This window comes from Nicotiana tomentosiformis, chromosome 1 (genome assembly GCF_000390325.3).
Source record: "Nicotiana tomentosiformis chromosome 1, ASM39032v3, whole genome shotgun sequence".
Lineage (NCBI taxonomy): Eukaryota > Viridiplantae > Streptophyta > Magnoliopsida > Solanales > Solanaceae > Nicotiana > Nicotiana tomentosiformis.
Window position 1 is genome coordinate 50,469,728 of NC_090812.1, and position 27,127 is coordinate 50,496,854.

The 27,127-nt window shown below is 37.0% G+C and overlaps 3 protein-coding genes across 6 annotated transcripts in view; 2 read left to right on the plus strand and 1 right to left on the minus strand.

The window, feature by feature from the left end:
• LOC104085071 (DEAD-box ATP-dependent RNA helicase 8-like) overlaps positions 1-12,566 on the plus strand; it is an 82,196-nt gene extending 69,630 nt beyond the window's left edge. The window contains exons 3-9 of one of the 4 annotated variants that reach the window (XM_070182482.1): positions 144-378; positions 2,126-2,252; positions 8,445-8,556; positions 8,828-9,079; positions 9,171-9,351; positions 11,764-11,961; positions 12,068-12,566. In XM_070182482.1, the coding sequence (XP_070038583.1) occupies positions 144-378; positions 2,126-2,252; positions 8,445-8,556; positions 8,828-9,079; positions 9,171-9,351; positions 11,764-11,915 (1,059 nt within the window). In that variant the 3' untranslated portion in view covers positions 11,916-11,961; positions 12,068-12,566. Of the gene's footprint in view, positions 1-143; positions 379-2,125; positions 2,253-8,444; positions 8,557-8,827; positions 9,080-9,170; positions 9,352-11,763 lie in introns of all 4 variants that reach the window. The other 3 variants (XM_070182488.1, XM_070182485.1, XM_070182486.1) reach the window with 3 other exon arrangements.
• A 5,962-nt stretch (positions 12,567-18,528) lies between these two features.
• Positions 18,529-22,010, plus strand: LOC104085070 (transcription factor MYB17-like). The gene is made up of 3 exons (XM_009589022.4): positions 18,529-18,801; positions 20,808-20,937; positions 21,086-22,010. The coding sequence occupies exons 1-3, from the start codon at positions 18,648-18,650 to the stop codon at positions 21,744-21,746; spliced, it is 945 nt and encodes a 314-aa protein (XP_009587317.1). The 5' UTR covers positions 18,529-18,647; the 3' UTR covers positions 21,747-22,010.
• Positions 22,011-23,418: 1,408 nt separating this feature from the next.
• On the minus strand, positions 23,419-26,825 carry LOC104085068 (remorin-like). Its single transcript, XM_009589021.4, has 5 exons — positions 26,580-26,825; positions 24,674-24,718; positions 24,377-24,464; positions 24,139-24,220; positions 23,419-23,767 (listed from the first exon to the last, which is right to left on the minus strand). The coding sequence occupies exons 1-5, from the start codon at positions 26,686-26,688 to the stop codon at positions 23,567-23,569; spliced, it is 525 nt and encodes a 174-aa protein (XP_009587316.1). The 5' UTR covers positions 26,689-26,825; the 3' UTR covers positions 23,419-23,566.
• Between the last annotated feature and the right edge of the window lie 302 nt (positions 26,826-27,127).

A 27,127-nucleotide genomic window follows, 5' to 3' on the forward strand; every position in this document is an offset into this window, starting at 1 on the left:
AATTTCTGTGATGATGTAGTGTTGTTTAGGAGGTTATTTCTGGTTGTTGTGCATACACGAATGGCATTTGACCTTCTGCTTATATATCCTTCTCTGCTTTGGACTTGCATTACTGGTTGCTTCGCTACTACTTTTCCTTGAAGGGTGTGACAGCAACCAAGGGAAATGAGTTTGAAGACTACTTTCTTAAGCATGAACTGCTTATGGGAATTTATGAAAAGGGCTTTGAGAGACCATCTCCAATCCAAGAGGAAAGCATTCCAATTGCTCTAATTGGAAGTGACATTTTGGCTAGGGCCAAAAATGGAACTGGGAAGACTGCTGCCTTCTGCATTCCTGCTTTAGAGAAAATTGATCAAGACAAGAATGCGATTCAAGGTTCTTATCTAGGAATCTTATAGTTATATTGTGAACTCTCTAGTGCCTCTAGGGCTGCAAGTAAACTAAGCTTTACATAAAGTTGGTGTTGAGCATGGATTGAATTGCTAGTAAAGCTTGCATAGTATGGCATAGCTCCTTTCCTCAAATAGTTGAGTTGGGTCCAAATTCATTTAGGCTCCTCAAATAGAGTAGTCAAAAGCTAAAAAAAAAAAAATGCCGTTGGGCCTTTAAGCACAAAGCGGATCTAAAGTGTGGATTTTAACAAAGAAAAGCATATGAAGATAAAATATAAAAAAATGTGCAATGCATCAAAAAAATAACTACAAGCACAAAGAACCCATTTGGACAAAATATTTAAAATAACTATAATAAAGCGAAATTTGTAAAGTAAAAATAATATCAATCTAGGTCAGAAACCACCTTAAATTTCTGATTTTAGATGAAAAGATCTAGTTTTTAATTTATTTTTTGGAGCTAGTTTTTTATGCTAAAATTTTGTTTTCTTATCCATGGTTTAGGTGCGGCCCTTCTCTGGATCCTGTGTGAAAGCGGGATGCTTCGTGCACCGGGTTGTCCTTTTTTTAATCCAAATTACTAAAAATACATGCCTAATGCTTTTTAACAATCCATGTATTAGTCTACCAGCTATATTTGTTCTCTATTTTTGCTCTATGTGAGACAGAGCTAAAGGAAATAAGCTTATCTCCTTAGTGCCTGCACTAAGGGGTACTTAAGCAAGGCGAAGCCACAACCTGGCTTTAACCGAGATTTAGGACTTAAGCGCGTCTCAGATGACCCTTTAACAACACTGCCCTCAAGTAGATTACCATTTTTCTCTTTAGAGGAATTGTAATGTAATGGTTTTCGTATCTCCATGTCACATTTTAATCACCTAAAACAAAATTCTTTTTGGATCAATTCTATGGAGCTTATTGCATTTCATTTACAATTGTGGAAGTTTAATAATTAAGAAAATGTCAAGTAATACAATTAGTTCTTGAAGTTTTGGCTCTTGCAAATAAATATTTTGAATTTAAATTCCCATATCCAAAAAGACATCTCCTTTCCAAATCAAAAAGTTTTGAACTTAAATGATAAATCCAAGCCCATGCTCCTAAAATACTTGTTCATGAAAAGAAAAGGAAAAAGGCTCTCGTAAACAATTTTTTTGCAGTATGTAGTTGACTTGAATTTAATCTTGTTGAGTTTAATTTTATGTTGAATCTTTACAGTTGTGAGCTTAAGCTTGGGCCGGCTTATTTACTGGTGAGCTATGTTCAGCCCTTCTATCAATTTTCTTGACTCATTCAGAGTTCTAAGTTAATGTAAGCCATTTCCAAATTTCGACGGGTGCCCATTCCATGGCCTCATTAATGAAGCAACTATGTCACTCAGAGTTAGAAGTGTAATGCCTACATTATATTGTCAATGTTGACCTGCCATAGAAAGTTTTAACTAAGAAGCATATGTTGCTGGCATTTTCCTATCATATATAGTCTATGTTGCTACATTTCTTTGCTTCACATGAAGTGATGTGCTGTGAGTATCTTGCTTTTATTTTGGTCACGAGCAAGCTATGTTTGATACATTGGGCTAATGATAGAGCTTATAATTGGTCCGAACATAGATTTAGCATCCCTGCAAATTAAGAGGAAAATATGGTGTAGTATTTACCCTAGATGCGCAATTAGTTCACGCTGTTTTAGTTTCATTTCTGACTGTTGTTTGGTGCGTTCATATGCAGCTGTTATTCTTGTCCCAACTCGAGAATTGGCCTTCCAAACATCCCAAGTTTGTAAAGAACTGGGAAAGCACTTAAAAATTCAAGTTATGGTTACCACGGGGGGGACTAGCTTAAAGGATGACATTATAAGACTGTATCAGCCAGGACCAGCTTTATCTTCTTGCTACTTAAATGGGGACTCCAGTGAACAGTGAATATCTGCGTGAACAATGAACAGTGAAGATCAGATGGCGACTAAACAGTGGGGTTTATGCAAATTCCAACACCACCACAAGGTCCTCCGGTCCCCAGCGACCAATCCCCAGTGAAGATCTCCGGTAGGCAAGCCCCCACGCGCCGCTACGCGCCACCGGAAGTTAGGGTTCCGGTGAGAGTAACGCTTACGCGCCGGCGCGTGAGGCCATTTCCGGCATCTTCCAAGTCTGATTTTTCTTCTGTGCCGATCGCCTATCCTTTCCGACTCGGCCCTTCGAAATTTTGTGGATTTTCAGTTACCAGAATTGTGTTTTCCGGTGCGAGCAGTGGTTTTCTGGACCTCATTTTCACATACTAAGGTAGCCTGTTCATTCCAACATCAGCCTTTAAACTTCCACCATTTTGTTGAATTCAATTGCTTCCGACGAAGAGAGAAGTCACAGCAGTTGCCTCTGTCAACTGAATGGATCGAATGCTCAGCTTCAATTCTAGTGGCAAAACTTTTGCATTAAGGAGTATCAAAGAGGAAACTAAGGGATGGTATATTTTTACAGAACGTAGCAGAAGATTCTCAAGCAAGATTAAAATAGATGACAACAACCTCCGGTGGGTGTGCGAAGCTTTGATCGAAGCTTCTCTCCAGACTGGCAACAACTGCAAAAGATGGGGCAGGAAGGTGCAAACATACACGTTTCAGGTTGTCCAAAATTTCAACAGTTATGGTCGGTTCGTCAGAATTGAAGCTATCATAGGGGCTAACAGATCTGCAATCATTATAGCGGAAGGCAATTACAATAAAGGATGGGGGGACATAGCAGGTATGATACAAGGTTATCTAGGAACATATGTAGACCCAAGATTTTATCTCTATGCAGATCAATCAAGGTCTTATAAGGAAGCTGCTAATATATCACATTGGTCAACTACAAATAATACCAATGTTGGACATGGAGCACTCCACGAAGAGCTCAGAAATGAAAACTTCCTATCGAAATGCCTCATAGGTCAGTTCAATGACCCATTTAGCTTGAGCCCAAAGGCAGAAGTAATTCAAAAATGGTTCACAAGCAGATGGCAAATCACAGCGGGTCTCAAGGTCACTCCCATCGAGCACAACCAGTTCCTTTTTGAGTTCCCTTCCAGATTCGAAGCAAACAGAGTCAAACCTGGTGACTGGTTCTGGAATGGAAGAAGATTGACCTTGAAATGGTGGTCTCCGGTGGCCGGAGCAGATATGAAATCTGCAAAATCGGAGCATCGATGGGTGAAAGCTTTTGGAATTCCTATCCACACATGGACGACGGACACTTTCAAGTTCATCGGAGACAAGTGTGGTGGCTTCGTCAATATTGACGATGACACTAAACATAGAGTTCACTTTTTTTGGGCACGTATCTGTGTGGTTAATCGAAGAGAAGAATTACCAAGAAACCTGGAGCTGATTACGAAGGACTGGGGCTTTGAAATCTCGTTACTAGAAGATGCTCACACAAAAATCAGACCTGCCGAAAAATACTTTTCCGGTGAAGCAAGGGAGAAGATGGCAGGAGTGGGCACCTCGAACCCTGCATCGGACACAGTCTCACATGTAGAAGGACAGGTTGGCAGGAACATCGCATCAGGAACAGTCTCACATATAGAAGGACATGTTGAAAGCTTATATTTGAATGGTGGTTCATCTGGTAAACCAGTAGGTAAAAGGGCCACCAGCTATATTGGTCTCTGATAAAAAGGGTAAAGGGCTTGCAAATCAATCACAAAACTCGGGCCGAGGAGCAGATCAAGAATATTACAAAAAAGGCCCAATTAGTAAGAAGACCATATCAAGGAAGTCAAAGGAGTCAAAGCTTTTTAACGAGAAAGCAGTGTAGAGGGTAACTGGGCTTAAACCCGACCCAAATGCTTCAAAATTAAAAGAACAGGCAGCTGAACCCTTATCCTCGAAGGAACAGAACACGACACAATTTTGCCCCATGGCTTTGGTAAACCAGAGTCCAAGTAACTCCCCTTCAGTCGCAGATGATGAAGGGATCCCAGAAGAGAGACTCCACAAGCCACTTCGCATACATTCGCTGATACTAGATATGGTCCCAGCAACTAGCTTAGACACAAATTTTTCTTCTCAAGCAATATGTGAAGCCCTCCCACTGACATGGTATGAGGGAGGTCCCAGCGCACAACTTATTGATACTCCATCCCTAATCGAGACTTCAAAATGGACCAAAATCACTATGGTCAAGGCGTGCAAGGCATTTGGGGTCAATGCGACAGGGTTCGAGCATGATCTTTTGAACATAATTCTAAGGATGGAGCAACGAAAAGAAGTCCAAATCCAACAACAAGAATCAAAACAAAAGGCAAGGAAGAAGACGAGGAATAAAGGATTGGGGGAAAGGAAAAGATTAGCATGTGGGATTAATTATGACATAAGAGGGCAGCATGTTAAGGGGTAGGCAATACCATTCGTGTTCTGGATGAAGCTAAAAATCTTGAGTTGGAATGTGCGGAGGTTAAATGAGGATTGGAAAAGAAGCACCATTAAATCTCTCATTCAGAAGTGGAGGGTGGATATTTTGTGTTTGCAGGAGACTAAGGTAGAAGATTGCTCTACTAGAATGATTCAACAATTATGGGGGAATAGATGGGCTAATTGGGTGGACAAAAGATGCACACCGGGGGTCTTATTACATCTCTTGTATGTTAGAAAGCACCACAGAAGTATTCAGATGGTGCTTCACAGGAATCTATGGACCACACAACAATCCAGAGAGAGAAGTAATGTGGAGTGAGATTGCTGGAATAACGGGACTTTGGGAAGATCACTGGGTAGTGGGAGGTGACTTCAACGTTGTTAGGTTTGAGAGTGAGAGGTTGAACTGTACCAGCAGATCAAAGGCAATGAAGTTGTTCTCTGAAATTATTTAGGACCTAGATGTTATTGATTTACCCTTACAAGAGGCTCAATATACCTGGTCGAAGGGAGATAATTGTTTGCAGGCATCGAGAATTGACAGATTCCTTATCTCCAATGAGTGGAATGACTCTTTTAATGCTGTGAGACAGATTGCCTTGCCTAAGGTGATTTCAGATCACAGACCAATTATTTTGGAGAGTGGTGACTGGGATGCAACCCCTTCCTTTTTTAAGTTCGAAAACATGTGGCTTCAATCAGAAGGATTTCTAGGCAAACTAAAGAGCTGGTGGCAGAATTACACATTCACTGGTAGAGCTGATTTTATCCTTGTGCAAAAGCTAAAAAGCCTAAAGAAGGATATCACTACCTGGAACAGGGAAGAGCTTGGGAAAGTGGAAACCAGGAAAAACAGGGCACTAGAGGAGCTAATGGCGCTAGAACAGGCTGCAGAAGACAGACAGTTGACTTTATCTGAGGCGAATCAAATGGTCAGTATAAGGATAGAATTGCGGCAATTAGCCAAAGCAGAAGAAATCTTATGGAGGCAAAAGTCAAGGTGTCTTTGGCTAAAGGAAGGAGACAAAAACACCAAATACTTCCAGAAGATTGCCAACTCTCATAGAAGAAGCAATTTCATAGACGAACTCATGATCATGGATGAGATCATAGAAGATAGGGAGCAGATAAAGCTGGAGACACTGAATTTTTATGAAAACTTGTACACTGAGCGGGAAAGTTGGAGGCCATCTGCTAATTTTGAAGAAATTGCAACCATTATCGAAGAAGAAAAGGAGGGGTTGGAGGCATCTTTCAATGAAGAGGAGGTTCTTGCAGCAATCAGCTCTATTGCTCCCGACAAAGCACCAGGACCCGACAGGTACACAATGGCTTTCTACCAGCACTCATGGGAGTTCATTAAACATGACATACTTGCAGCCATGAGTTACCATCACCAGCACTGTTGGATGGTTAGGTCATGTAATGCATCTTTCATTGCGCTCATTCCTAAAAAGAAAGGGGCAATGGAGCTAAGGGACTACAGACTAATTAGTCTAATTTGCAGTGTGTACAAGATCATAGCCAAAGTCCTAGCTGAAAGGTTGAAGAAAGTAATGGGAAAATTGGTCTCAAATCAACAGAATGCATTCATACAAGGAAGGCAGATTACAGACGCTTCACTAATAGCAAACGAGGTCCTCGATTGGCAGTTTAAGCAAGGGGATGCAGGGATCCTATGTAAGCTGGACATAGAAAAAGCCTTTGATCAACTAAATTGGACCTATCTCATTTCCATTCTCAGGCAAATGGGATTTGGGGAAAGATGGTTAAAATGGATCAAGTTCAATATCTCCACTGTGAAGTACTCCATTCTAATCAACAGGAGCCCAGTCGGTTTTTTCTCTCCACAGAGGGGATTGAGATAGGAAGACCCACTCTCACCATTCTTATTCATATTAGTAATGGAAGGACTCGGTAGGATGTTGGATAAAGCTAAGCAGTTGCAATGGTTGAAAGGTTTTGATGTTGGAAGAGGAAGCACAATCAATATTTCTCATCTGCTCTACGCAGATGACACCTTGATTTTCTGTGGGGCAGACAGAAGTCAAGTGCTCTATCTAAATCTAACCCTTCTTATATTTGAAGCTATTTCGGGTCTTCACATTAACATGCTCAAAAGTATAATCTACCCTGTTAATGAGGTGCATAATTTAGAAGATTTGGCTGGAATTTTAGGCTGCAATACTGGATGTTGACCAACTACTTACATGGGACTTCTACTAGGGGCAAAGTTCAGGTCAGAAGCTATATGAGAAATTTAAAAAGAAACTTGCTTCTTGGCAGCTGCAGTATTTGTCTATGGGTGGAAGACTAACTCTAATCAGTAGTGTCCTAGACAGCATCCCAACCTACCAGATGTCACTCTTTCCAATGCTTAGTAAGGTCCTGAAGCAGCTGGATAAGATCAGAAGGAACTTTCTATGGGAACTTTCTATGGGAAGGGACTAAAGAAGGTCACAAGTTCCACCTGGTAAAGTGGTCTAAAATTATCTTACCAAAGCACCAAGGTAGACTAGGGGTCAGGGATTTAGCTTTGCACAACAAATGCTTACTAATGAAATGGCTATGGAGATATACATAAGAGGAGCAGAGCCTATGGAAGAAAGTTGTCAATGCCAAACATGGAACTCAAAGCCACTGGTGCACCAAGCTATCTAGAGCGCCACATGGAGTTGGAGTTTGGAAGAGCATATGCAAACTCTGGGAGGAGTTCTCACAAAATCACCACTTCGCAGTAGGAGATGGACAACAAATAAAATTCTGGAAGGACAAATGGCTAGACAACACACCCCTAAGGAATGACTACTCTGCTATCTTTCAAATGGTTATTGATCAAGACTCAACAGTTCATCAGTGTAGAGAGGGCAACGCATGGAACATAACTTTTAGAAGGAACTTGTAAGATTGGGAATATGAGGATCTGCTCAGACTTCTTTCATCACTCAATAATTTTTCAAGCAACATTCTAGTACCGGACCAGTTCAAATGGGATAGTTCAGATGGAGGAAAGTACTCAGTCAAAGCAGCCTACAAGTTAGGAGGAACTCACAATGTAATAACTAACCAATGGCCTTGGAAGTTAATATGGAAAATCAAGTTGCCACCCAAAGTCATCTGTTTCAACTGGACTGCACTTTGTGAGGCTTGTCTGACACAAGACAACTTAGCCAAGAGGAATTTTCAGATTGTGAATAGATGCTACATGTGTCAGAGGGAGGCAGAAACTCACAGTCATATTTTTCTTTAATGCCCTATTGCAACTGATTTATGGAGTATGTTCATATCACTCTTTGGGCTTAGATGGGTCGTGTCACATAATATCAGGGATGCTTTTGAGTCTTGGAGTTACTGAAAAGTTGATAGCAACATCAGGAAAGTATGGAAGATGATACCAGCAGCTATTTTTTGGAGCATTTGGAATGAAAGAAACAGCAGGTGTTTCGAGGGAGTATCGACATCTCCTCACCAACTCAACGCCAGATGCTTCATGTATTTGTATAACTAGGCTTATCTTTCCCCTATTGACTCCCCTGATAGTTTTTTGAATTTTGTTAGCTCCCTATTACTAGTATAAACATTTGTAAGGAGCTAACAATTGCTACACTCTTTTATAATTTATGCATCTTCTTGATGCCGTTAACGAAAACAAAAGAGACTGTATCAGCCAGTTCATTTACTTGTTGGAACTCCTGGAAGAATTCTTGACCTTGCAAAAAAAGAAGTGTGCGTTTTGAAAGATTGCTCCATGCTTATAATGGATGAGGTAATCCTTTCTTGAGTAAGTAAATCAGACTATCATTGCCAATGGGAGAGCCAGCATTTAGTTTGCTAAAGTTATAACCTACAAAGTCTAGATGCAATTTTATTTATATTTTGAGAACAAAATATACTGTAGCAACCTTCTCTAACATTATGACTTCATTTGAATTGGATAAATTGTTTTCTGCTTGCCCTTCCCACCCTCTTATTCTCCTTTCCTGGGAAGACACCATACGTGATTATAAATTCTAACTGTGTCTACTTTTGTCCTTCAGGCTGATAAGCTTCTCTCACCAGAATTCCAACCTTCCATTGAGCAGCTGATCCGTTTCGTACCTGCAAATCGCCAGATCTTGATGTTTTCTGCGACATTCCGTGTTATTGTCAAGGACTTTAAAGATAGATATTTGAACAAGCCATATGTTATCAACCTCATGGATGAACTTACACTCAAGGGTATAACACAATTTTATGCTTTTGTTGAAGAAAGGCAGAAGGTTCACTGCCTTAGCACTCTCTTCTCAAAGGTTAGTCCTAGTTATACACTGGAGTATAGGTGTAAAATAGCTCAACATGCACATGCTAACCTGTTTCTATATGGTTCTTCCTTGGTTGCAGCTTCAAATTAACCAATCAATTATTTTTTGCAACTCTGTAAATCGAGTGGAACTTCTTGCCAAGAAGATTACTGAGCTGGGCTATTCATGCTTCTACATTCATGCCAAGATGCTTCAAGATCATAGGAACAGGGTGTTTCATGACTTCCGCAATGGTGCCTGCAGGAACCTTGTTTGTACTGGTATGGTTAATGCATCTGCTTGACACTGCTCGTACTCATACCTGCTATGCTTTTCTGTTGTTAATGTGACTTAGTGATTGGTGAATATGCTTCTTATTAATTCTTGTTGATGTGTCCACATGTTCAATATGGATATTAGGATTCATCCTTATTTAGGGATTAGTACTTTTAAATACATAAGAATTCCTTAAAAGGCGCGGCTTATTATTCAGTATTCTCTTCATAATATGTTCTCGTGTAGACAAATATCATGAGACATATTGACGCCTGGTATATTGTGGTGTAACTCATTTGGTTGCAAGTGCACCGTTGTTGCGTCAGATTGCATGTACTTATTATCTGACCAAACATATACTTGTTATCTGATAAAAAATAGTGCTAACTGGAGTTGTCTCTTTTTAGTCGGTGTTAATAGGGTGTAATCCCACCTCTTTTGGTTGAGTTTTGTTTTGTTTGTGGGGTTAACTATATTCTATTTGGAGTTTACGCATTTCCTTAATGGAATTTGTGGCTTTCAGTAATATCTATTCCATTGTCATTTAATGTCATTTTTAGAACGAAGAAGATGCCCGAATAGTGGAGGTGGAGTACGATGGTTCCTGTATATAAGAACAAGGGTGATATCCAAAATTGTAATAACTATCGGGGTATCAAGCTGCTTAGCCATACTATGAAAGTCTGGGAAAGAGTGGTAGAGCTAAGGGTGGGGAGGAGTGTGTCTATTTTCGAGAACCTGTTCGGGTATATGCCGGAGCGTATAACTACAGAAGCCATCCACCTTGTTAGGAGATTGATCATTGATGTAGCAGTATAGGGAGAGGAAGAAGGACATGCATATGGTGTTCATCGACTTAGAAAACACGTATGATAAAGTTCAGAGAGGTTTTGTGGAGATGTTTGGAGGCTAAAGGTGTACCGGTTGCCTACATTAGGGTGATTAAGGACATGTATGATGGAGCAAAGACCCGAGAGGACGACGGGTGGGGACTCTGACCATTTTCCGGTTATGATGAAGTTGCATCAAGGGTCGGCACTCAACCCTTTTTTGTTTTCCCTGACGATGGACGTACTGACGTGCCACATCCAAGGGGAGGTGTCGTGGTGCATGCTATTTGCAGATGATATTGTATTGATTGATGAGACGCGAGGCGGTGTGAATGCGCAGTTAGAGGTATGGAAGCAGACCCTGGAGTCTAAAGGTTTCAAGTTGAGCAGGACCAAGACAAAATACATCACATTCTGTCTTGGTCAAGGAGGGGAAGGGGAGGTGAGGCTGGACTCACAGGTCATCCCTAAGAGAGGAAGTTTTAAGTACCTTGGGTCTATTATTCAGGGGGATGGGGAGATTGATGAAGATGTCACACATCGTATTGGGGCGGGATGGATGAAATGGAGATTCACTTCCGGTGTTTTATGTGACAAGTAGGTGCCACCGAAACTTAAAGGTCAGTTCTACAGAGTAGTGGTCAGACCGACGATGTTGTATGGGGCTGAGTGTTGGCCAGTCAAGATCGTTCATGTCCAAAAGATGAAGGTAGCGGAGATGAGGATGTTGAGATGGATATGCGGGTACACCAGGTTATATAGGATTAGAAATGAGGTTATTCGGGATAAGGTGCGCGTGGCCCCTATTGAGGACAAGATGTGGGAAGCGCGGCTTAGGTGGTTTGGTCATGTGAGGAGGAGCACAGACGCCCCGGTGAGAAGGTGTGGGGTTGAGAGGTAGGCCAAAGAGGAGGTGGGGAGAGGTGATTAGGCAAGACATGACGCAACTTCAGTTGACCGAGGACATAACCCTTGATAGGAAGGTACGGAGGTCGAGCATTAGGGTAGTAGAGTAGATAGTCTAGAGTGTTCATAACAGTACTATTGGCATGCAGTCTCGCTTTCTGTTGGTAGTAGATTTTTATGACTAACCGTTGTTTTCTTTCATTGTGGATCACCTTACTATCTTGTTGTCTTTATTCTGCTTTTATATGGCTTTTGGTGCTGTCCCTTCTTGTCTATATTTTCATTAATGTGATACTTATACTTTCTTGAGCAGAGGGTCTATTGGAAACAACCTCTCTATCCTCACAAGGTAGGGGTAAGGTCTGCGTACACACTAACCTCCTTAAACCCCACAGTGTGGGATAATACTGTGTATGTTGTTGTTGCTATTCCATTGTCCATGTTGCCATGTTCTTGGTGTTGCTAAGCTTTTAACTCTTACGTGGTATGCCATCCATTTCTTTATTCTGTAATGATCCCCGCATTGTTCTTAGATGGTGAATCTTGAAATTGATCTTTCATGATGCATGCCTAAATCTCATTGAGACTTTTTTGTTACAGGATCAGTATGTGTCGTGTGGTAAAGTATCTATTATGTTAATTGATTGATTTAGTAACACTGTTCTTTCATGATGGTTGCACATTTGTTTACTAGAGGAATAGATATTCAAGCAGTCAATGTTATCAATTTTGATTTCCCTAAGAACTCAGAAACGTATTTGCACAGGGAATGTGCTACAGATCTTTGTCTTGCTTATCAACTTATCTATCTGTTTGTGCTATTTCCTCATTGATAATTGTTTTTGCAGGTTGGGCGGTCAGGGAGATTTGGACACCTTGGTTTAGCTGTTAACCTGATTACTTATGAGACGTTCATTTTTTTTAATGATAGGAGGACATTTAGTCTTCATGTGTCGTTTCTTATGATATCGATTGTATCTTGCAGGTACAGAATTGAACAAGAACTAGGAACAGAGATCAAGCAAATTCCTCCACAGATAGATCAAGCTATATATTGCCAGTGAGCAGTTAGAGAAACAAGATAGTGGACATTGTGGATATGATGATGGCGGAGATGGTGGTGATGGAGGTTGTGGAGATAGTGGTGGAGGTAGGCAGGATGTGGCGACAACAAAGAAACAAGACGGAGAAGAAAACAAAAAAAAAATTATGTCCTTTTTAATTTTCATCTTGTATTAGGACCTATTTCAGCATTAAGTTTTTACAATCACATCTCAAAAGAGTGTATGATACCCACATTTATGCCAAGCAGTGTGTGTCTAATAGGCATATTTTGGTGGATGTTGGAATGCCTAATTAGAAAGTGTTAGTGGGGTGTCAAAATAAAAGGTGGGGGCAACTTTAGAGGTTCTGTATCTGACAATCTCTCCTTTTAGTTTGTCCTTTCGACTATTCTAGTGCATGCTTGCGATATTTTACTGGAAGCAGTAGCTTCATATGTCAACAAATATTCTGGGAACTAAATGAAGTCGGTATTATGGGCTCAGTAAGCGGACTTAGGGACTCCAAAGTTCGCTTAGCTGCTTAATGTGAATGGGAAAGGTTATCCTCCTTACCCTTGTTACGGGAGAAATTAAAAAATAGCCAGATTTACAAGTGGTAATTGAAAAATAGTCACAATTTCAAAAGTAATCGAAATTTAGCCACTTTTCATGTAAAGATAAACCTGAACGAAAACACTGTTTAAAATCCGAAAAATATTCCAGCATAATATACTGGAGTTGGAGTTCAAGTATATTATTATGCTGAATTATACTGGAGTTCCAGTATAATATACCGGTCTAACATAATATGATGGAAGTTCATATGCAGGTGCTCCAATCTCCAGTATATTATGCTGGAACTTTTCGCGTGTTGGAGTTCCAGCATAATAAGCTGGAAGTTCATACACAGGTGCACTAATTTCCAGTATATTATGCTGGACCGGTCCTTATTGCAGCAAAACAGTGACTATTTTTTAATGACTTTATAAACGCTGGCTATTTTTCAATTACCAGTCCGAAAACTGACTAGCCCGTGCTATTTTTACCTTGTTATGCCCTTGCTGAGAATGATTAAACGTTGAATATGCCTTATTTTCTCTCAAAAGTTCCTGAAATGCGAAAGGATAACATCGTTTGGCGGTTCAAGGGGGAATCAGTAAAGTCTTTGCTTGAGATCCTAAAATCTTGAGGGTTGAAAAACTTTTAATAGTGAAAAGTATGATTTTATTTTCGCTTAGCAAATGTTGAAGTTTGTAGCAAAAGAAAAAAGTACTAAATTTTTACTATAAAATACTTTATACTTGATTGTAATTGAAATCCTAAGAAAAAGGAGACATGAGAATTTGACCAAAAAAAGAAAATTTGTTTACGCAATAAACAACGTTAATGACGGTTAAACATACTTGCAGAATTGAAAGTTAAAGAGAAAATTCAAACAGAAGATAATACGAATTTTTTTTTTTGATGTTTTTCAAATGCTTATATAACGTATTCATGCTAATAATTCTAAAAAACACTTGTCTTAAGTGAAAGATGCTTTCAAAATTAAATTAATAAAATATTTTTAAGATCAACATATCAAGAAAGAGCTGCTCTATTTTCAATTAATAAAGAATTATTTGAAAACAAAAATGACACACAAACATTGTAAAAAGCACGATACTCTAACACAAAATATTAATAAGCTTTTTCATCCTTCGTGTGCATTTTATGTTGGATAAAGTTATAATTAGGATTAATTATTAAAAAAAATAATTTTCTTGTATTCATTATCTGGCCCTTCTATTTAATACAAAATTATTTTTCTGTATAGTGACATTACTAATGCATTAAATCTCATTTCGAAGTTGTTAATTCAATTTCTCAAGTTGCAATTAATTTTGAGTTCTCTGGAATAGTCTTTTTATTAGCCATAATAAAGAAAATTGGAGTACCATCTCTGTTAAAAAGTTATACTTAATTTTTAAATTTTTAAATATTTTCTTGTGATCATTAATTATTTGATATTTTTATTTAATAAAATCTTATTATTTTCTTCTATGGTGATATTAAGAGTGGAGCAAGATTGTTTCCAACTTTTCAAGTAATTAAACGTGTAGGAAAAACGATAAATTTAATAAAAGAAGATCATCTCCTTTTAATTTTTATAGTCACGTTAGGAAAGTTGTAAAACCCATTTCAAAGTCTTCTGGACTAATACAAGATTTCGTTATTTTTATAAAATGACGTATGAATACATTAAATTTTATTTCCAAGCTTTCAAGTTATTTATTTCAATTTCTCGAACTACAATTAAAGTGATCGACCATGTTACTTTCTTTATGGGTGTAGTCAATTTGGCTTATTGTGACGAGTATGATCTTATTGTAGCGCTTTGTCTTCTTTCCTATCCAGGAAAAATCTGTGGATACTATTCTGTTTTCCTGCTACCTTAAAAAAGAAAACACTTTGTTACAAAAGAAGTTAGGCTTTTTCAGCATTAAATTGAATTGCAAAATTGAGTGTATGGCCGTAAATTTTTTAATTTCCAAAAGGTTATTTTTCAAAATTTTCACTCGGATCACTCACAAAAATTCAAAAACAATACAAATTATATTCATGTTCAACCACAGCTCTAATTTTCAAATACTATTTTCATTTGAAAAAAAATTAACTTTTTTTCACAAATTTACAATTCTTATATCCAAACGCCCACTTAGTTCATAACCTTGAAAACTCAAATGCTCCGCTATGATATCATTTTTGTGTATGATGAGATGCCACTACATTGCTTTCCAACATATAGTTGCACCTTATACTACAAATTTGTTGTCTTAGATCCGTTTTCACTTATTTGGATATAGTTGGTTTTTCATGCATTTTCTGTAAATATAAAAGTCTACGGGATATATTTGTCATGACGAGAGTTATTTTAAGGAGAATTTTGTTATGAAGTTATTTTTTGGTGCATAGTTCGGAAAATGTGGATTTATCGGGAAATTTTGTTCTTTTATGTAATTAACTTGACTTTTAATGTACCACTATAAACGTCAAATACAAAATTTTAAACTTCGGTTATGAATTATGATCAAACATCATCATCACATGAAATGAAAGGAGTAAATAGTATTGCACATGATAATCTTTATAGGTTAAAATTCTTTAAAAGCTGTTAAAGATATTTATCTTCAAGCAAGAGCTATTAAATAATGGGAAAAAAATTGAAAGTCTTTATTAATAAAATGTCGAGTCAAATATGGGAAATACAAAATAGGACGGCATAGAGTAAATGAAAACCAAAATAAAAATAAGGATTTGACCGCATTCATTTCACTGAGACTAGCTAGGATAAGACCTCTTCCTTCAAAATTCAAAGGCAGACCACCCCCCCCCCCCCTCCACCCCCCCAAACCCCCCCAAAACCCACCCCCCAAAGAAAAATCCCTGTCAACCACCGGCGGCAGATGGGGACAATCGACGGTGACGGTACATAGCATGATTCTTGTGGTCACTATAGTATTTGTTTATTTATCTACAAGGAGAGCAAATATCTAGAAAACATTGTGCAGAAAAAGGGGGTAAATTACTCATACCAAGTGTTTATATCAAACAAAATAATATAATTATGAAAGTCACAAACTAAAATGCAAATCTATATTATCTGACCATTGTTAAGTGATAAATAATTTATATGTAGGATAAATTTCATGCATTGATTTGATTTCTTGCAAAGGAATTTGAACTCATGCATGTATATTGAACCAAAGGATATGACCTAATGGTCAATGAGCTATGGACTATCGTGGTGCAAAAAGGAGTTGCTTGCTTGCTTGAAATTTTTTATGTAAATATAATCAAAAAACTTAAAAGAGAATATATGTGATATAAAATTAAGTGATAAAATTTAATACATTTGATAAACAATATATTGTACGTTCATCTATTTAATAAAGTGAAGTATTTTGTGTTAGTAGGGTGGGGGGGGGGGGCATAGCCCCAGAAAATGAAGGACCCATTTCTGACCTATCACAAGAAAGAGATGCTTCCTTCATTGCTACCATTTCCCTTTTGCGTGTTCTCCGTCAAACACCTTCATTAATGCTTATTCTTTGTTTCCATATTTATTTGTAAATAATATGTGGTTTTTTTGTTTGTTTGTGTAGTTGTATTTATGAATTGCTGCTGAGTGTGAGAATTCATTAAATAACTCCTCTTCTTCACTAGTTTCATGGCATCTTATTCTTGTTGTGCTGATATTGATATACATCTTACCCATTCTTTGCTTGATTTGTTGTCTACGCATTTACTCTTCATACAATGCATTTCTCTATTTAATGTGATTCCATATTTGTCGGAAGTAATTTTTGTAGTCTTATTAGAGAGCATAAAAATAAAAAGAAGATACTAAAGTGAGGGAACATGGCAATATAAATTCTCCTCCAGTTTTAGTTGTCATATTTGTTAAAAATAATTGTTCCAAAATATTGTCATTTTAGAAATTAAGAAAGAATCAAAGAATAAATAATGTTATTTTATCAAATTAACCCTTAGATTTGTAAATAGTAGTAATATTTTATTAAGAACGTACAAAAGGAACATGACAAGTAAAAAGAAGAAGAGAGTGTTCATCAATAGTAATAAGTGCGAGATCTAGCAAATTTGTGCCTTTGAAAAACTGGATTTGCCTTGATAAATAATTATTTACCGGAATTTGATTAAAATAAATTTTAAAGGATTATTGAAATACGACTTCAACTTTATTGAAATTGACTTGGTGGATTAAAGTTCAATTGACAAGTGTCTCTCACACACCTATGATCTGAGATCTCTCAATTATATTCCAAAGCTGATTTTAACTCAATTCTGTGATGAATTTGCATTTGTTCATGGGGTTTTTCTCATTTTACGTTGCTTTATTTATTACGTTGTCTACGCATTTGTTCCTCATACATATAGACTGTCTCGTTATGTTACATGAACTTGTGTACGAGTACATATTTGATGCAGATTTATTTGAATTTTCACTATTTTTTATCACTGTAGATTCATCTGTTTATTCCCTAATATTACTGTATTTTGAAGATTCCACTAAAAGCACGCATGTTCTTGTCACACTACTAAAAAAAATGTATAACCTATTTTCGTACACATATTTATTACACTTAACAATGACTAGGTGATATGTATTCCCATTTCAATTTTTAATTAATTACGCCCTTCACCGGAGTTTACTTATTCACTTTATTGACTTGACATACACAAATCCCTTAAGAAACAAACAATAAATAACATTGATAATTTTACTATATCAATTCTAATTATTATTATTGAAAAACTAATTTTGACTATTATAAATCTAAAATGTTGAAAAATGATAAATGGTAAAATAGGTATAAGATGGTAAATTATAATTAATTTTCTAAATTGGACAAATAAAAGTAAAAAATTATTTTTAGTATGGTGGAAAGGTAAGATTGCGTGATGTAAACAGGGTGCGGGTATGTATTAATACTTCAAACATGAGTAGTATATATTATCCAAATAAATGAAGAAGAATTAAACTAAATAGTCGTTCACCCCACCGTTTAAATTAAATATAATTAGTAGATGTATAGTATGTGTATACTTTATATATAGTTTGTGTCAGTGACGAAGCTAGAAAATATTTCAAGGGTGTTCAAACTTGAACAAGAAAAATAAAAATTATGGAGAGTGAAGATCGAACCCGAGACCATGAGGCCCTCTTGACCACCATTTGCCACTGAGCTATGATTCTTCATTGTTTTAAGGGTGTTTAATATGTATTATATGCATGTAAATCCAAAATTTTACCTATATACACAGTGTTAATTTTCCAGCATTTTCCGACGCCCTTGCTACACTGTAGTTTCGCCCCTGATTTGTGTATACTAGTGCATAATTAATGTATAATTTATGTATACCAAATTAAAAAAGTAAATAGTAAATTCGACCGTTAATCCAGTAAAATATCACGAATGAAAGGTCCATGTCGGACAGGGAAGGACTAGTTGTGGCCCAATTCTTTGACTTTAATTTCTCAGTTCCTGTGCTGATTTCAAATCAACTCAATGCTCACATTACATTATTCATAAGATGGGATTCCTTTCTTTAAATGCTCTATTTTTTTTTCTCCTCACTGCCTTTGACCCCGGAAGCTTATTCTGCCGACTAAGAAGTAGTACTGTATATGATCAAATTTGAATAACCAAAACCTCAAAAATTTGAAAAAGGCATTCATTTAATGCAACTTTCTTGTTCTATTACGTCAATCATTCAATTTTTTTTCTCCTATTCTTTTTATGAATACATTTATGCAAAGCACATCATATCATGGCATTTAATGTGTAGCCGGCTTTGGAGTTGCTGGTGTACTTACACTCTACACAGAACTCGTACTGTGGCTACTCCATTTGATAGGTCTATTTTCTTCTGTTTACTATTCACTCTTCCTAGAAAGACTCATTCTTTCTTGTTTAAAGTCAACATTTTTTTTTATCATTGTGTGAATGTGTGAATGTGTGAATGTGTATGAGAGAGGGAGGAATGGGGAGAATACCATGTTGTGATAAGAATGGTCTGAAGAAAGGACCATGGACACCTGAAGAAGATGAAAAGCTCATTCAATTTATCAAGAAAAATGGTCATGGTAGCTGGCGTTCTCTTCCAAAACTTGCAGGTTTTTTTACCACTCTTTTCTTTCTGTTTTAGCTCTATTCTAAAACCCTTTTGTACATAACTCACTTTTAAGACTCAAGTTCCATGTTATCTTAGTCATTTTCTCCTGTGACCTCATTCTGTGAAGTACTACCAAAGCATGAGTAACAGAGGCTATGTTTTCTTGTAGTTTAATCAATATAGTCTAGTTGTGCCTCTTGGCTGAATTTTGTATTTCCAATGGCTTGGTGAACTCAACAATGACATATTGATTTCATACATGTCATGTGGTAAGAAAGAAGGGAAATGGAGAGAGGGGTATCTTTTCTCTGTGTTTTAGACAAATAGAGGGACTCTTTCCTTCTTTTAGTGAGTAAGGGAACAAGAGAGAAAAGTGAAAAACTGAAAGCTGTTTACTCTTTCATGAGCGTTCCAATTTTCATGTAATACCAATAAGGAAAGGGTGAATTTTTTCAAACTTTTTTCACTGAGCTTTTTAACCTTTTTTTTCAATCTTTAGTGCTGCTCTACTTTGAAGGAATCCTTGGCGTAATCGGTAAAGTTGCCTCCCACGTGACCAGTATAGGTCACGGGTTCAAGCCGTGGAAACAGTCGCAGAAAAGTAGTGTAAGGCTGTGTACAATTGACCCTTATAGTCCGGCTCTTCCCCTGATCCTGCGCATAGCGAGAGCTTAGTTCACCGCTGGCTTCTAGTGCTGCTCTACTTTGACTTCTAGTCATGCATCATAGTTAAAATACTCTCTTTTTCTGTTTACATCATTAGTAAAGATTTCAAATTATTGGGCATTGTCCTCTGTTTAGGACCTCTTTGCTATTCTCTTGTTGCGGTCATCATTTGGATGTCTCAAGTTCATGAATTTGTGCTGAGAAAATAAAGTCTTTTTTCTGTAGTCTTTTTTTCTTTCTCGTTTCCATTTGTCCACATACACCTTAACCAGCTCATTGATGATTTACTGAAATAGACTAATAATGTGGTCTCAACACATGCCCCAAGGGCTCTGGATTAGTGATTAGGACTCAATATGTTGATGTGCGACTTAGGTGCACGTCACAAGTTTGAACTCTGCCGCGGCCAATGTTTGGTCTCCCTAGAGTTTCCAACCTGTGCACCAACTGAAGTTAAGCCAGAGGCTCACATGGGATTTCTCGATATCAAAAAAGAATGTCGGGCTCAACATAGTTCCTCTTAGTGTGAAAATAAGCAAGTGGCCACGGGCTATTTTGAATGTCATCTCCAGTGAAAACTAGCGTCAATGCTGGTTCACTGCTTTAGGCCTTGTTGCAGTTTGTCTCGCTGACATAATAGTTCCTTAGTTATACTAACCAGCTTGGTCTGTTGGTGTCGTGTTAATGGCTTATGCTATTATTGGGAGAGCTTACAGGATGAGTAATGCAATTTATTTTCTGGACTACAAGAGACAAGCATTACAGGAATACATGAAAACAGCTATGTAAAGTTGGAGGGACTATGCTTTACCTAAGATGTTGCCTTCTCCTTGCAGTCGATCGAGGCACCTGAGAATAGTCATCTTCCATCTCCTTTACCATTCCATTTAATCAAATGTTGGAATCGCCTTGCCATCTGCTTATATAGCTGAGTTATCACATACAACTTAGTGCAAAACTTGGATATACTTTGTCAAACATATTATGGGGGAGAATCAACTTGCTTGTAGATAAACTAGCTTTTCACAAGGAAATATAGTAGACAAACATTCAAAAGGAATTTTTCACCGTACATTTTTGTGTTATGATTTGACATTGATTTAGTAGTTGAATGATATTTAAAATACTAGGATGCTCAACATAGAGGGAATCTGATGGCAACATTGGTCTATGGAATCAATATCATAAACTCATATATAATTGTTTGTCTTTACCTGATTTTTGTTGAACTATTTTCCACTTTTGGTAGGAAAGTTAGAATTCTCTTGCTGGAATATAAGTAAAGCATTGTGTTACTCATGGCTTGTTAATGAAGATCTATTCTGCAATTTTCAATAACAGGTCTTCTTCGCTGTGGGAAAAGTTGTCGTCTTAGATGGACAAATTATCTGAGGCCAGACATCAAACGAGGTCCTTTTAGCCTCGATGAACAGAAACTTGTCATTCAGTTACATGGCTTTCTTGGAAACAGGTTAGCGTTCTTTTGCATGATCTTGTTTTGGCTTTTGTAGTGGCATACTTAATCTCCTGTATTTATCACTCCATTACCTAATTGAGAATACCTATTAGCATCATTTATACTTCAATAACTATGAATAATCATTACTGAGTTCATGTAGATGGGCTGCAATTGCTTCACAACTACCTGGAAGGACAGACAATGAGATAAAGAATCTGTGGAATACTCACCTGAAAAAGCACCTGCTTTCAATGGGCATTGATCCTGACACTCATGAACCATCCTCTGCCTCTAATGGACTGCTGAGAAGACCGCCTACATCAACTTCAGCTCGTCACATGGCACAATGGGAAAGTGCTAGACTCGAAGCTGAGGCTCGTCTTTCCAGAGAGTCCCAACTCTTGGTTCCATCGTCTGTAGAAAGGTCTGATACTGACCATTTTCTGCGCATGTGGAACTCAGAGATAGGAGAGACATTTAGGAAATTTAAGAACCGAGAAAAGACTGATTCTCAAAGTCGAGCTTCTCAAGCATCTTCGTGTACAAAATACGGATCAGCTTCAGGCATTACGACTGAGGTTGAGCTCGGTGGTGTTGCTGGTTCCCCAGTTACAGGGAGTAACCAAAATGAATATACAGAGTGGAAGAATGGCCAACCACATACTGAAGATATCTTGCAAGGTTCAGAGACCTCTAGCTGCAACGCGTTGGAGGATTCATCTGAATCAGCTTTGCAACTTCTTTTGGATTTCCCTAGTAACAATGACTTGAGCTTTCTAGGACACAGTGATTCATGTAGCATGTATCCTTTTTTGGAGTGAAAGCTCATTGATCTGCCTAAAGCAGAACATGCAGTCTGCTTCCTCCGATATCAGTGGCTCAGAAACATGGATTCTGAAGAATTTTCTGCTGGTTGTTTTAGTATCTCCAGCTGTGGAAAAACCACATATTCTAACTCTACGGAGTATATATTACTGTCATAGCAATAGGACAATCTTAGCCCCAACTGGGGAAAAGGCATGTATCTTACCTCTATATATTAGTGTAATAGCAATAGTGCTATAATGCATGATATTTTTTGCTGAAATGTCCAGAATCAGTTATGTTTTTGTTTTCACAAGTCGTGTTGCATATTAAAGACCTTTTATGGTTCCAACTTGAATAGCAAACTAACCTGGTAAGTTTTACTTGATGCTGTTTTCTTAGTGCCTAACAACTCAGGACACATTCCTTATTTGCGGAGACGGAGCTAGGATTTGAAGTGTGTGGGTTTTAATTTTAAAATAAAACACTGCTTTTAGCGGGAATCGAACCTCCATCTTTTCCGGTGAACCCACAGCCCTTACTATTGAACCAAGACTCCTTTTGTTACTGGGTTCGGCAGTATATATTTATATAGATTTAGTAAATATTTCAATACAAATACAGGGTTCCGAAAAAAGTCACTGGGTTCGTCCGAACTCGCACCCACTACTACTTGAATTGGAATCTTAAGCAACTCAATTCCAATCTTCACTGGTCTGAAACGGCCCTATGTTCAAGTACCCCTTCTTCTATTCGAGCCTCAGCAGACTCATTGCAGGGGTTAATTTCACTGAACTAAGTGTTAATTTTACAAAAGTCATTCAACTTTTATTTATCACTTTAAAATAACTCAACTTATAGATTATAACTTTAAAGTCATTTTGGTGATTTTTCCAAAATATTTACATGAAAAATCTGACATGGCAATATAGGATATTTTTAAAATGCCACATCAACTTATAAGGACCCATTTTTATTATTTTATCCCATATCAACCCTTCCTCTTATTTACGAGTCCCTATTTACCCACCCATTACCCATTAACCCATTGTGTTATATAAATCAAATCCCAACCGATTAACCAACTTTTCACTTCTTCTTCTCTTTTCCATTGTGCTATCTACTTTTATCATTAAAATATTTCATTAAAAGTAGTTAATTTTGACCGTTAGAACCCTTTGCTCAATTTGAAATAGTTAATACAGGAGCACAATATGTAACTAATAGGAAGCATTTGCGAAAATGCTATTTCTTTAAAGTCAAAATACTTAATAAAAATAAGCTTAATAAGCAACACTCACAATTAAAATGCATAATAGAGCATGCTTAATTTGTCTAAGGAAAGACAAGTAAGAATGAGAACCCAGGGCATCTTTTGGTTTGAATGGATGGGGTTCGTTTTATATTGACCCAGCCATTTGTATAATGGGTCACGGTTCAGACATTAAAATCGGTGAAGCCGATGGTTTCACCATATATCAAAAAAATGAGTTTTATTAGCTGATGTGGCATTTTTAAAAAGCCATTACCAGATTTTATGTTGCCATGTCAGATTTTTTATGGATATATGTGGGAGAAGCCATCAAAATGACTTTAAAGTTACAATCTATAAGTTGAGTTATTTTAAAGTGACAAATAAAAGTTGAGTGACTTTTTGTGAAATTAATACTTAGTTGACAACATATCCACTCATAGGAACTCCCAAATTTTTCATACATAATATCAATTTTCATGAGTGCTTTTCTTACACAAATAGGAAACTTGACATGTTTAAAAACACCCAATAAAGAGCAACAAACATGAAAATTTACAAAGGAGAAAGATGCATTTCACAGCTTTAACATCCAAGGCATCCAAGCAACTTCTTAGGGGCTTGTCCGGTGGCACGATACTTGGCAGCCATCTCATCTGCTTTAAGAAGTTCTTCTCCCTTTCTGGCTTCAACCATAGCTCTCTTTTCATCGGCCTCCTTGTGAACTGAGGCTACTCTATTCTTAATCTTCTCTGCATATTCTGCTTTCTTTTCCTCTAGTTGTTCCTGCAAAATTTCCACAAGGTTATCAACTTCATAAAATTTCTATATGACACAAAACCACTCTATGTGATGAATCCTCAACGATACCTAACAACTCAACCACATGGATTGTCACATCCTATGAATTGCCAAAATTTTGGTCAGCAATGGACGACACAAACCCAGTTTTTAATGTCTTAAGTTATCGCTTTAGCTACCGCTAAGGTTTCTCGAATGCTAAAGGAAATAATAAGCTCTTGGATCACAACCTCATTTACAGCCAGAATGTGGAAGTAGTTCGAAATGAGACATTTTCCCCGAAAGCATCATGTTTTCGAGTATGCCATGTTCAAAAGTGTTAAGAAGCATGTATACTAGATTTCGAGGTTGGTTACCTCAAGTTTCTTCAGTTTAGCTTCAAGATTTGCTTTCTTGGTGTTCTCCCATGTCCCAACTGCAGAGAGTTTCTTTTGGGCCCTATTCAGCATAAGACAAGGTGAATAATGACTTAGGCAATTCAGGGAATAAAGTTTTGGTATGTACAATGTTCTTGTGCTCAAATAACTTTAGTAAAAAAAGAAGAGAAGCTCAACCTTGAGATGACTAAACAACATAGTAAGTTGAAAATCTTACCTGTTTTCCACCTTGCTTTTTTCACTTTCTTCCCATGCCTTGATATAAGAATTCCTTTTCTCTGTTTCAAGGTGCGCGAGAGCAATATCTGAAAAAAAAGAAAAGAAATAGAGGCCTTTTGTTAATTTCTGAGCTGTGACTGATTCTGATAGAAGCATCTTTTTGCTGTATTTTATCACATAACGTTACAAGCTCCAAACTGAAGTTGCCTAAGCCAGACTTGAAAAAAAACTGAAAAGTTGTTTCATTGACAACTTAAAAACAAGAACTGGTATTAGATCAAGGCCTTATGTATACCTCTATCGAGGGATCCCTTTGAACTCTTTGTTGAAGAATCGGTCTCTGCAAAATCAGAAAACAAGAATACATCATCAGACAGAATATTTCCCTCATTGACACAAGCAGCTAAAAATTGTGCTTTCTATTGAACCGTTCAATCAGAAAATAGATACAAATATGACAGAACTTCAAGTACGCGATCAGCCAAGTTAACACAAATGATCTGTTTGTGCTATGTTGTCCATAAGAACATTCCGTCTGAAATGCCACACAAATTTCAGCATGAGTTCAACGACAATGTAAGGGATGTTTTTAATCTATCGGGTTATTTAAAAGATAATTACAGGTTATAGTTCATATAAAGCGGGATTGGTACCTTGACAAATAAGATAGCTTACATGCTACAAAACTGTGGCATAATAGTTTTTTGTTGACAGCTTACATTACATGACTATCAGATTACTCTAACTCTTAAAGATTTTACATAGCCATGTATCTTGATAGTAAAGTGAAAAATGCATCCATTGGTGTTTAAGTGAGTAAATGACTACATAGTTTCATTACCCTTTAGCTAAAAATCATGTCGGCTAGACTTCCTAAGGAATTGCCCTCCACTACAATTGGTATCTAATCATAAAGATATTAGAAAATAGATTTCCAGAGTGGCCATCCACTAAGTTGGGCACCTAATCATAAATGTATTTATTTATTTATTTATTCAGGTAAAGGAGGAGAGTGGACCTACGTTATATCATGATCTTAGAAAAATAATAATACAAGGAACAAGTATTTCCAATAATTCAAAATTTGTTGGCATATAAAGCCATGAGAATCAGACATGACCAAGTCCAACAAGATATATAGTTATGAAAATAAAACCCCTCAGCCCCAAGCTAGAGCCAAAGCAGTGCCTAACTGGAAAAAGAATTGAGAATCTCCCCTATTCTTTGGTGGATTGGTGGGATTTGAGTTAAATGTATTCTATACCATTATGTATTCTAACTAGGTAACTTGTCTTATTTTCGATGTTACGAGTTTTCCTAACTATATATGGATGATTACAATTCACATCTAAATATATTTTTAAGTGATACAGCGTAAAAATAACGCTAGAATATAAAAGTTAAACGTGCACCTATCAAACTTCCTCAAGTTAAGGAAAAATATAGGGAGAGTATAGAGGTTTAGGCCACAAAATTTAACCATCAAAGAACGAAACAGCAATGATGGCTAAAGGCATCTTTAGGGATTTTTAAGTACAGAAGTACTTATATGAGTAACTTCCAAGCAAGGAAAACATCAAGTTCTTTTTAAAGTTCGTATCTGATCTTTATAATTTCAACTCTCCATTTATAAACCCCCAAAAACAAATTTGTGAAATATAACAAGAGGATTCTGATGGTTTGGCAAGGATAATATCAGCATGATAACAATGAATTAAAACAGCGTCCATCAAAAATAACTTTGCATATTTACAGATATTTTCATCAGAAGAAGAGGAAAAAAGAACATATCAGATGCTTCAAAACAAATAGGGTCATTGATATTCCAATGGATTTCATAAAAAGAAAAGTCACAAAAATCTTATTATCTGTTACAAGTACAGATAGCAACAATTTTGAATAACGAACCTAACTTTTTTTTTTTTAAAAAGAAAGAAAAGTCCATCCTCTGAATTTTCATTAAAAAGAAGACAAGAAAGTCATAAGTATAAGATTTCTATCCACAGATAGTAAGTATTATACCAAGGAAAAGTCCATTCTCTAAATTTTCATAAGAAAGTCATATACTCCACTAACTATTAATATCTGTTACACGTACACAAGAAGGTCATATACTCCTGTTACACGTTCAAATAGTACTAATAACTGAATAATGAACATCCAAATGAAGGGGAAAAGAAGAGAGAATTGAGTGAATTTACTTGGAGGAGGAACAGTAGCGAGAGCTTTAGAATCATCAGCTTTGGTAGCCATGGCAGCAGGAGAATTATCAACAGCTGGTTCTTGAGGTACTGGAGTTGCTTCTGCCATATTGTTAAACGAATATATTTATTTATATAAATAGAAGGAATCAAAAAAGGAAATGGAAACTAGTTGTACAATTCTCTCTGTTCCTTTATAACTTTTTTAGCTAAAAAGCAAATAATGAAGGAAGAAAGAAGACATAGAAAGAAGGAGAGTTAGTGAAAAAATTGGATAATTTGGTATTGGATCAAACGTGGAGACAGTGTTGTGAACGTGTCGGCATGTGAGAGTGTCGGCAGACTAATATTACTGCGCCCTTTTACGTGAATACTATTAGTAAGAAAGGAAATCAATTAGCTTCTGAATATTTGGACTAGAGTTGTTTAAATTAACCAAATTTTATGTAACATGCTAAAGTACTCTCTCAAAGTTCAATGAGTTGAGTAATGAGAGATAGAGTAATATATTTTTTTTTTGGTTTTTATCTGGTGTCCAATAACACAGT